Source organism: Meleagris gallopavo, chromosome 9 (assembly GCF_905368555.1).
Source record: "Meleagris gallopavo chromosome 9, MGAL_WU_HG_1.1, whole genome shotgun sequence".
NCBI classification, from domain to species: Eukaryota; Metazoa; Chordata; class Aves; order Galliformes; family Phasianidae; genus Meleagris; species Meleagris gallopavo.
In genome coordinates, this window is record NC_139412.1 from 16401164 (window position 1) to 16411597 (window position 10434).

Below are 10434 nucleotides of genomic sequence, written 5' to 3' on the forward strand. Positions count from 1 at the left end.
ACCTTCCCCGGCGGCGGCGCTGGTAGGCCGGGCTGTGAGGAGGGAACGCGGGCGGGCCCGGTGGGTGTGCGTCGGGGCGGGGCTGCGCGCCTGATCTGCGTGCGCACGGCGCCTCCAGGGGAAACGGCCTGCGCTGCGCGTGTAATGGAGCTCAAGAGCAAACGGCTTCTGTCTCTGCCGGTGGGTGCGTTAAGTGCGGCCCATCTTTCTCAGCTTTACCATCACGTTTAATTTGCGGACGGGCCAAGAGAGAGCCCGGCCTGCCCGTGCCGCCGTTCCTGTTCCCCTCCGCACTGTGGGCAGTCCCGCCCACTCGGGCCAGAGCTGCCGGAAGTCGTACCGGCCTCGAGTAGACTGCGCCTGCGCGCTGGCCTCAGAGGTCCCCGCCCCCCGCCGTCGCCATGCCGAAGGTGGTATCGCGCTCCGTCGTCTGCTCCGACACCCGCGACCGCGAGGAGTACGATGATGGCGAGAAACCGCTGCACGTCTACTACTGCCTGTGCGGGCAGATGGTGCTGGTCCTGGGTGAGCGGGGCGGCCGGGGGCGGCGGGCAGGGCCGGGGGAGGTGCGCGGGGCGGTGCCGGTATCCTGGCGGTCTCCTGTCCCGCAGACTGCCAGCTGGAGAAGCTGCCCATGCGGCCGCGGGACCGCGCCCGGGTGATCGACGCCGCCAAGCACGCGCACAAGTTCTGCAACGCCGAGGAGGAGGAGACCGTCTTCCTGCGCAGGTTGGCACGGAGCGGCCGGGCACGGCGGGACCCGCGGGGTAGCTCGGCGTGGCCGTGACGTCTTCTCTCTCCCGCAGGCCCGAAGGCATAGAGCGGCAGTTCAGGAAGAAGTGTGGCAAGTGAGTGAGTAACTTGGTAACTGTTAGCTAGTCTGCTGACTACAAGAGCCTAGAACCCGGGGTAGCTCATGGCAGGACGTGCTTTTATTTCCAGGTGTGGATTACTGCTTTTCTACCAGCACCAACAGAAGAATGCTCCGGTGACTTTCATTGTCGATGGTGCTGTGGTCAAGTTTGGACAGGGCTTTGGGAAAACCAGCATATATACTCAGAAGCAAGAACCTCCCAAAAAGGTACTCTGCTCTAGAAGTGAAAGGGCTGTTTCTGCTTTTTGACATAGTGCAAGTAAAGTCACATATTAAGGAAAGAAGAAGAAAGAAATGGACCTGTAAATAGTAACTCAGTTCTGGGTCTTCTCCCTCTTTGCCTTCAGTTTAGTAGTGCAGAGCTTGTTGCATCTGGAAGTCCCAGCACAAAGAAAGCAAAAGAAATTTGGAAATGTGGACTTCGCCTTATTTTGAAACTTAGTCACCTGAAAGCCTCCATTTGTAAATAGGTCAGATCAGTAATAGGTGTAGTAGTTCTCAAAATTTGGCTAGAAGTGTCAGTGAGTTTGATTCTGATAATCACATCGTAATTTCAGAAACTGTTGAGGATATTTCTTTGCCACCAGCTGAGTTCAGGTAATCTTAGTCACTTGCGTAAGAAACCTTAAAAGCCTTGGAGAAGGAAATAATCCATAATCTCAGGACTTTTCCCAGGTTTTAACAAAATGCTTTGCTTCTTATCGAGGTGATGATGACCAAACGGACCAAAGACATGGGCAAGTTCAGTTCTGTTACCGTTTCCACAATCGATGAAGAGGAGGAGGAGATCGAAGCAGTGAGTTTTGTCTGCCTTGGTGGCAGTCGTGCCAATGTTCAGAGCTGACAGTTATCTCACTGTTTGGATGAGGTGTTGATGCTTCAGGGTTTGCTACTGCAAAGCGATGCTATTTGTGTTTCAGAGGGAGATTGCAGATTCCTATGCACAGAATGCAAAAGTGATTGAGAAACAGCTGGAACGCAAAGGAATGAGCAAAAGAAGGCTACAGGAGTTGGTGAGTGATTTGTTTTTAATGATGAACACAAGTCCATTAGAACTGTTAACTTTGCACACACAAGCTATTTGCACGTCTGAATGTAGAGAGGTCCTGGTAACGTCATGGGTAACGAGCAGCTTTGGGAAGACTTCTTTTTTTCTTTACAGCTTGAATAGAGATGTTCCAGATTTATTGAATGTAAAATTGAACAGTTACCTACAGAACTAACTGAAGAGCAGACAGCAGAGCTTTTGCAGGGAGATTTACGCAGCCTGTTGTTCAGGGAACACAGACTGGGGGGACCATGCTGAAGCTCAGCCAGTCTCTAATGCTATGCTGCCAAGCCCACTTGACAGAGCAGGTCCTTACCGTGAGGTGTCAGCACAGGCTAATGCCGCAGCAGAGGATCTGCCCTCTCAGCTACCAGCACAAAAGTGTCCTGAAGAATTAGCAGCAAGAACATCACAGCTGATCTTACCTGCTGTGGCAGGAGAGTAGTAGATGGAGAAAAGTGTGCAGCTTCCATCTTGGGATGGGGGCCTGCAGGACAGCTGGGGAGGGACTTTTTTGTAAGGGTAGGTTGCAGCAGGGCAAGGGAAAGTGGTTTTAAACTAGAAGAGTGTGGATTTAGACTAGATATTAGGAAGAAGTTCTTTACTATGAGAGTAGTGAGACACTGGAACAGGTTGCCCAGAGGCATCGTGGATGCCCCCTCCCTGGAAGCATTCAAGGCCAGGCTGGATGGGGCTGAGAACAACCTGTTGTAGTGGGAAGTGTCCCTGCCTATAGCAGGAGGGTTGGAACTAGATGATCTTAAAGGTCCCTACAAAGCCAAACCATTCTGTGATTCTATGAAATGGTCACCTGCGCAGTTAGACTTGGGTATTTTATGACTTTAAAGGCAGTCCCCTTGTACTGTAGGGAGGAAGGAGTCAGTAAAGAACTGAGTTATTCCTGTTTCTGGTGTGAGAAGCTTGCAATATTAGGATAAGAAAGACACAACTCACTAGAGCACTGAAAGGAAATGTTCTCAGATATTGTCTCACAATTTTCTTAGGCTGAGTTGGAAGCCAAGAAAGCCAAGATGAAAGGAACACTGATTGACAACCAGTTCAAATGAAGCACTCCACATCTGCTGTATCTTTGGAGACGAATGGAAGCTACCAGAAACTATTGCAGGTCTGTCAGCAAAGAACACTCAACAAGCTTGGAAGATGACCATCTCTCCGGTGTAGCTGGTACTCTGCTACGAATTTCAGTAGTTGGAATAGCACTAGAAACTTTGTGGAAACAGAATCTCTACACAATGGCAAGCTGTTGCAGCCAGAAAATCTTTAGTGGGTGCCTTTGAGAGTTCAGTGCACTTTCAAGTACTTGTCTTTTCATTTTGATGGTTTTGAAACGTATAAGGAACCCATAAATGTATTAGACAAGTCAACTGTATAGCAAAATCATTACAAAAGTAAGCTTTGTTCATTGGGATAATTTAAAACGTGTCCAAAACATGCAGCATTCTTAGAGGTGTGCCATTTCAATGCAGGCTGGAATGGCTCAGGAGGTTTGGGGGTATGGGCAGCAGGCAGGCTGTTGCAGGTAACCAGTACATGCTTGGCCATGGCTTTAATTCTTAGCCACTGTTGAACATTGGAAAACTGCAGCTGTATGGAATTACACTCCTGGCTACGGGAACGTGAAATCCAGCCCTGTTTTATACTGCTGAAAACAAAACCTGCTGGAGTATTACACCTCCCAGGAGTATAAATATGTTGCTGGAAAGTACTGATGTGACTGCTGATCATTTAAAGCAGAGTTCACTTGCATCTCTGAATTCACCAGCTGTTGGAGCTGTACAACATGAAGAAAACTGTTTTCAGTACATTGACACTTACAGACTTGGACAAAGACAATGTTAAGAATCAGTGCATAAAATAACTTGTTTGGGAAATAATTTTTTTTTTTAAATCTTATGTGATATAATAACAGTACTCCCTAGCCTGTGTCACTGTTACTTGGGATTAAATGCCATTTAATGGATCTGAACTAAAATACTTTTCCTGGGATGTTCTTACTCTCCTGCATATGATAACATAACAGGTAAGCAATATACAAAATGCTTCATTTCACACAGTTCTCACGAAAGATTCTTTATAATCAGTATAGGTTTTCCATCTGACTTGATAACCTTAAACAGGAAAACTTAGGTCTGCTTAGATTAAGGATGCATACCTCTTTCCTTGGGAAGATATGATGTGAGGGTGAGAAAGAGCTGCTCCAGAGCAGGCAGCCTGGATGGGGGATGTCTTGGTCAGCTCTGGAAGGTAGAGGCCTGCGTGCTGATTTAATGCCAGGTGGAGTAAGCACATATTCAAGTTAAGTTGAGCAGTGTTGACCTTATTCGCTGCTGATCTTCAGCTAATCTGAAGTCTATTTCTAGAACAATCATAAGGCAGCGGATGTGTAATAATTGGGAAGGGGATGAGAGGGTACAGCTTTACCCAGAACGTTAGAGCTGCCCAAGCCTAAAGAATGTGAAACTGGTCTCCTTCAGCCAAGGAAATGTTTTTCCAGGACCCAGAGAAAGGGCAATAGGAAGATTGCATTCTTAAACGAAGTGCTGCTGAATTCATCTGCCCGTTCTTTTGGAACTAGGTTTACTTTATGGCTAGCACTGTATTTTAATGTCTTTATAAATCCAATTTTTTTTCCAAGTAGAAGCCAGAGATGGAATCTAGCTTTGAAATTTGAAAATCAGTGTTGAACAGTGTGAAGCCTTCTGGGATGCAAACTTCATTGTCTGCAGTTGTCACAATCGATGAAGTGTGGCCCTGCTTCAAGAACAAAAGCCCACTGAAGACCAGTGTTACTTGTGCACCTTCCTCCAGAAACACAGGAGCTGACTGCTCAAGTGTGTTGTTGGCTTGGGTACCAACTGTTATCCCTGGGTTCTCCCTAGACCAATAGCTGGGATGTGTGTGGGTTAGGGTTGGGAGCGGAGAACTGCCAGTGGAAGTGGGGCTGCCAAAGCCAGGTAAGCAGCAGGGAAAAAACAGAAAAGAAAAAAAAAAAAAGCCACCCTCTCCTAAGAACCTGTTAAATACAGTGGTTTTAAGTCTTGGGCTATGAGTCAGCCACCAGTTCAGTAAAGTTCAGATTTAGGGTTAAGGCTGGGAGTGACAAAACACAGGACTTCAGCCAAAGTCTGTACAGGATCTGCTGGCAGGGCTGGGAAAGTCTGCAATTTGATGAGGCACAAATAAAACCTGGTGAACACGCGACTCAGTGCAGATTGTCCAGAGTAGCTATTAACACTGTCATCAATTTCTCCCGCTGCAAATCTCAAGCCTTAAAGGCAGTGTTAGCAGCACAACAAAAGTACTCCTTCTTTCTCACTTTTAAAATACCAGGTCATGCACATCAGGTGTTTGTTGCCTTTTTGTAATGAGAGCTATGCCTCCCTCAGCTCAGGACTCTCTCACAGACTCAAAAAGAGAAATAAGCATTCTGCCAACCTCACCAACTCTTAGATCTTTTTAATACAGGAGTTACACAATGTGTGGCTGGAACATCTACAGAACAGAGACTCTGACATGGTACGTTATTAAGCATGCATTTCTTAACGAGTCTAACTCGATCTAGGTCACAATGATTTAAATCAAGCTGAAGTTTCATTTTTAGAGCTAAATGAGCTAAAAGATGTTATCTGACAACAGCAACAGGAAGCAGGGGCTCTTAGTTCAAATCCTCAATTCAAAACAAAAAGCACCTTATTAGACTAAATAGCTATTTTGTAAAGTTTCTTACACCCAAGTAGTGAGCAGCAGTGTTGAGATCAGACAAAGGGCAGATTTTGTGCTCCCGTGAAAGTTAGCCTTAGTTTTTATATCTGTGTAAATGTAGGTAGGTAACAGTGGTTTGCTTTGGTGGTAGTTGTTATTGTTTAGCTGAGCTTTTCTGTAAGAACTTGTCTGGAGCCTTAGGAGCAACATGGTCTGAGTTGCCGTGTTGGAATAATTCTGCGTGGAGTAATGCTGCCTTATTCCTAATAATGTGTGAATTAAAACCCCACAGTTTGTAAGCACTGAGCAGAGGCAGTAACCAAAATTGCTGGTGTTAATTGCAGCTGTACCCAGGAGTGATGTAGGGTCTCCCTGCCACCACCCTGCATGCTGGGGTGCCAGGCAGCACTCGAGCTTGCTCAGCAGCTGGCATTTTAAAACTGCGTGCACACTGCTGCCTTTGAGCAGCAGCAGTGCCCACTGTGGGAGGCTGGGGCAGTGCATGCCAGGTGCGTGCTGAACAGGGGCAGAGCCCTTCAGCATCTCTCACAGGAGGTAAAAGAGTAACTGGTGAGCCGAGCAAGCTGCAGTGAGTGCAAGGGCAGCTATGGGCACCATGCAAAGCTCAGCCTCAGAGCCTGAAGGAGGCAAATTGTTCTGGGGCTTTTAAAGTTTGCCTTGGGCTGTACAGCAGCCAGTTCACAGACAGCTTGCTGTGACTCCCTGGACGGTTGCAATGGATGTTTATAAATGCAACTAACTCTTTTTGGGGTGACAAGGTGAGTGGCTGTGTAACAGTGCTGGCAGATCAGCCTAAGCCCAGCTAGATTCAGCTTCTGACATTGTTATCTGAGAGACCCATTGGGCCGCACTGGCAACCTCCGGCCCAGCTGTGGCAGCCATCCCATCACCGAGGCCAGCCCTGCCGCTATGTCACCAGGGCCTGGCCGTTGCTGCGCGCACCAAAGCCTGATTTGCTCATCATCTCTGCCCACAGCACGCTAGCTTTGGGTCGATGCCATGGGATTGATTTTCTGTGTGACCTAAAGCCACTTCTTCCCCCGCTTCTGTGTCAGGACAAGCCTTCTCCCTGTCCAGGACAAGCCACACGCCAAGCTGCTGCCCGCCCTCTGCGCCATGCAGCACCTGCCCCAGCTGCTAGCAAATATTTACCACTACCCCGTGGGCAGCCTGCCTGTGTCAACAGCTCAGCAGTCAGGATTTACAGCTGCCGGCGGAGGGGCTGAGAGGAAAGCAGCCCTGCAGGAGCTCAGCCACCACGAGCCACCAGCAAAGGGGAAGCAGAACAATACTTCTCACAGGAAAATGTTGCTTATAAAGAGAATCCCTGCAAGAACGAGGATCTTAGCCCTCCTGGGACATGCTCCCGTGGGCAATAGAAGCAGGGCCTGGCTTCAGCCCACCTGCTGCCACCATGAAAGGAAATGTTCCAAAAGATCCAGGGGGGCTCAGCAGCACAGAGCAATCACCTCAGCGAGCCCTTTGTTAATTAGCAAGGGGCTCCCCAGCTTGGCTGCCTGGTGGCCACTTTGGAAGGCACAGCCCACCAGGGCCCAGCAGTGCCTGCAGCAGGTGGCACAGCTTACAGGAAAGCTCAGCCCTTTTCGTTTCCACCTCAGGAGCTCAAGGACAGCTGAAAAGCAGCAGGCAAGGCTCTTGCAGACCTGCATCTCCACTGGCACGCAGAGCCCTGCATCAACCAGTGCCACCATCCTCACACCCCCAGCACCACACCAACCATGCTGGGCCAGCGGGAATGCTGGCACTTGTGCGCAGCAGCCCTAACTATTTCAGCAACAAAAAAACTACTGCCCTTTGCCATACAAACGTGTTTACCTGCCTCAGACAGTGGCTGAGATCCATTTTGATGATTGGGATCAACCGCTTCGAGCAGGTCTGAGCAGCCAGAGGAGCAAAGAGCAGAGGCAGCATGGTCAGCTCACACTGAGCTGACAGCTATGTTCTGGTGGCTTGCAGTCCCCCAAGAAGTCTGGGCAAAAGCCAAGCCCCACACATTCCCTAGTCTCGCTGTGTTTTCCCAAATTGCCCCATCAGCACAAAGGAATTTCCACCAAATTTGAGACTGGGAGTAGCTTAGCTTTCAGATGGCAAGCAGGCAATGGGCCGGCAGAGCTGGCTCCCACCCGGGCAGGCCCAGCAGGTACACAGACATTGTCTTTCTTCAACCCAGCAGCACAACACCTCCATGCAAGGACAAGTCTAGCCGGGGGCTTTGCAGAAAGAACAGCAATTACCCACACTTATTTTCTCTGGCTGGGTTTTAACATGTCCAAGTAGGGAGTTCAGTTTCTAAGCTAGAACACGTGATGCTGGCTCTGCTCTTCCAGACTGCTGTGGATACTCCTTAATACATTCCTCTGGTCTCCCAGATGTTTAGTCCAGTTGGGACAGTTGGCGCTTTGCAGGAAAAGGTTCTGGCTTTTGGCATTTTCAAAAAAGAGCTTTCATCAGCCCCAAATGGCAGACAGCCCCAAAGCAGGACAGGTGGCACAAAGCTACTGCATGCCCCTTAGTTACTACCAGCACCGCTGCTGACCTCCACCAGGAAAGAAACACTTTCTCAGCAGGCTGCACTGCATTCACGTACTGCAGCCCACAGCCAGTGAGTCATGCAGGGAGGGCTTCGTCTTCCCCTTCTACAATCACTGCACAGAGGGCCCTGGCCCCTCACACTGCAGCTGCTATGAGAACAACCACGAGACGAGGAAAGCTGGCGTCAGATTTTTATTTCTTCGTACTCTTTAAACAGGAGTGACTGAAATAGAAACCATGTTTGAGTCCCAGCAGTGGGAATGATTTGATAAAGATGGGGCAGGAGGTTGTCCCTACCCCATGCCAACCTGTATAAATATCATCCGTTACTGTTAGTAACTAGACAGTTTTCATACAAGTCCATGAATGGTCATAGATAACATATTACAACATGCCAGTTCAGAACAAGAAATAACTTATGTGTACTTCTTAATTTCATCATATAGAACTAAGACAAAAGCACCACCCATTCCTCGGAGTACATTGGACCAGGCACCTTTGAAAAACGCCTTGGAGCCCTCGTCCCGGGCGATCTTCCGCCAGCAGTCAATAGTGCCAGTGTACATTATGTCAGCTGTGGGAACAGACACTGTTAGAAACCTGGTGCCTACGACCCCCAAAATCCAGGTCAGAACCAACCTAACGTATCTGGCAGTTTTACAACCTCAAGTATTCATTTCTTGGCTTACTTTTAGAGGATGAAATCGCCCAGGCCTGTGTTACCCTCAGGAGAGGCTGGATGGACCAGTTTGAGCAGAAAGCAGCTAATATTTGCTAGACTCCAACACTTCCGGACCCAAAAGCTACTGCACAGTCAGCCAGGCTGTGCCTGCAATGAGGGACATCCCTTCTTAGCCCAGAGACACGAGTCTGCTTGCACCCTCGGGCAAGCTCTGCCATTCCTACCTACTGAACAAACCCAACTTGCATGTTCCCCTTAGAGGGATGCCTCAGATACCAATCGTTTGCCCCCTACCTGACATCTGCTTCTGTAGTCCCCTCGTATCCCGCAGCTTACAGGAGAAGGCGGCATTTAAAGGCCTTGGTGGAAGGCAGCACACTCTTGCCCCCAGCTCAGACCCGCTGCCACATCTTGATTCAGGGATGCCCACCAGCTCCTAACACAAGGAGGGAAGGAGCGACTTACTTCCTTTACGGCCGGACTGCATCATCATGCGGCGCCGAACTGTATCAAAGGGATAGGAGGTCAAACCGGCGACCGCAGTGACCGTCTGAGCAATCATCCAGCTGACCACGATGTGGGTGTTCTTTGGATCAGGAAGCATTCCTGCAGGAGAGAGGTTCTGTGTGAGAGCAGGGGGCGAGCTGCCAGCACGCACAGGGCAGGTCTGCGGGCCGGCACCTCCACGGGAGCACCGTGCCACCCCACCTACCCTTCGCAGTGTCGTAGATGCCGAAATAGGCGGCTCTGTAGATGATGATGCCCTGGACAGACACGTTGAAGCCCTGGTACAGACCCCTGAGGCCATCCGAGCGGAAGATTTTCACCAGGCAGTCACCGAGGCCGCTGAACTCGCGGTCGGCCCCGGCTTTGCCCACGTCGGCTGCCAGGCGGGTTCTGGCGAAGTCGAGGGGGTACACGAAGCAGAGCGATGTAGCGCCGGCAGCACCGCCGGACGCCAGGTTCCCGGCGAAGTACCGCCAGAACTGGGTGCGCTTGTCTACGCCGCCCAGGAAGATCTGCTTGTACTTGTCCTTGAAGGCGAAGTTGAGCGCTTGGGTGGGGAAGTACCGGATCACGTTGGCCAGGTTGCCGCGCCAGAAGGAGAGGACGCCCTGCTCGCGCGGGATGCGCACCACGCAGTCGATGATGCCCTTGTACTGCTTGTCGGCGGCGATCTGCTTGCTGGCGTGTTGCACCTGCGAGGCCCGCAGCGCCGTCAGCGCCGCTCCGCGCGCCCGTCCGCCCCCCCGCCGCCCCCCTCTCCTTGCGGCGACCTTGGAACGCCCGCCGCCCCCGTCCCGCCGCTCACCTGCAGCAGCAGCTTCACCCGCTCGATGGGGGCGACGGCGGTCTTGGAGATGGCGGCCGCCACCCCCCCGGCGAGGAAATCCTTGAGGAAGGACACGGCCGCGTCGGCCATGGCGGGAGGCGGCGAGGCGAGGCCGAGCGGAAGGCGAGGGGAGGCGGCGCTGCGGCAGCGAGGCGGGCGCGGGGCCGAAATGGCCGCCTTATATAGGGGCGGCGGCGGAC

General features: G+C 50.9%; 2 protein-coding genes across 2 annotated transcripts; one reads left to right on the top strand and one right to left on the bottom strand.

The window, feature by feature from the left end:
• The first annotated feature begins 1 nt into the window (after nt 1).
• On the top strand, nt 2-3915 carry STEEP1 (STING1 ER exit protein 1). Its single transcript, XM_085230340.1, has 7 exons — nt 2-525; nt 612-729; nt 807-848; nt 943-1081; nt 1581-1670; nt 1795-1887; nt 2927-3915. Exons 1-7 carry the CDS (start codon nt 402-404, stop codon nt 2987-2989), a joined length of 669 nt encoding a protein of 222 aa, XP_085086466.1. The 5' UTR covers nt 2-401; the 3' UTR covers nt 2990-3915.
• Nucleotides 3916-8398: 4483 nt separating this feature from the next.
• SLC25A5 (solute carrier family 25 member 5) lies at nt 8399-10413 on the bottom strand. Its single transcript, XM_085230339.1, has 4 exons — nt 10214-10413; nt 9614-10100; nt 9367-9507; nt 8399-8793 (listed from the first exon to the last, which is right to left on the bottom strand). Exons 1-4 carry the CDS (start codon nt 10322-10324, stop codon nt 8636-8638), a joined length of 897 nt encoding a protein of 298 aa, XP_085086465.1. The 5' UTR covers nt 10325-10413; the 3' UTR covers nt 8399-8635.
• Between the last annotated feature and the right edge of the window lie 21 nt (nt 10414-10434).

Coding starts and splice junctions, on each gene's coding strand:
- STEEP1 (XM_085230340.1), top strand. CDS start 402: ATGCCGAAGGTGGTATCGCGCTCCGTCGTCTGCTCCGACACCCGCGAC. Junction 526..611: donor GCAGATGGTGCTGGTCCTGG/GTGAGCGGGGCG, acceptor CCTGTCCCGCAG/ACTGCCAGCTGGAGAAGCTG. Junction 849..942: donor TTCAGGAAGAAGTGTGGCAA/GTGAGTGAGTAA, acceptor TTTTATTTCCAG/GTGTGGATTACTGCTTTTCT.
- SLC25A5 (XM_085230339.1), bottom strand. CDS start 10,324: ATGGCCGACGCGGCCGTGTCCTTCCTCAAGGATTTCCTCGCCGGGGGG. Junction 10,101..10,213: donor GGGTGAAGCTGCTGCTGCAG/GTGAGCGGCGGG, acceptor CGGGCCTCGCAG/GTGCAACACGCCAGCAAGCA. Junction 8,794..9,366: donor GCAGTCCGGCCGTAAAGGAA/GTAAGTCGCTCC, acceptor CTGTTCCCACAG/CTGACATAATGTACACTGGC.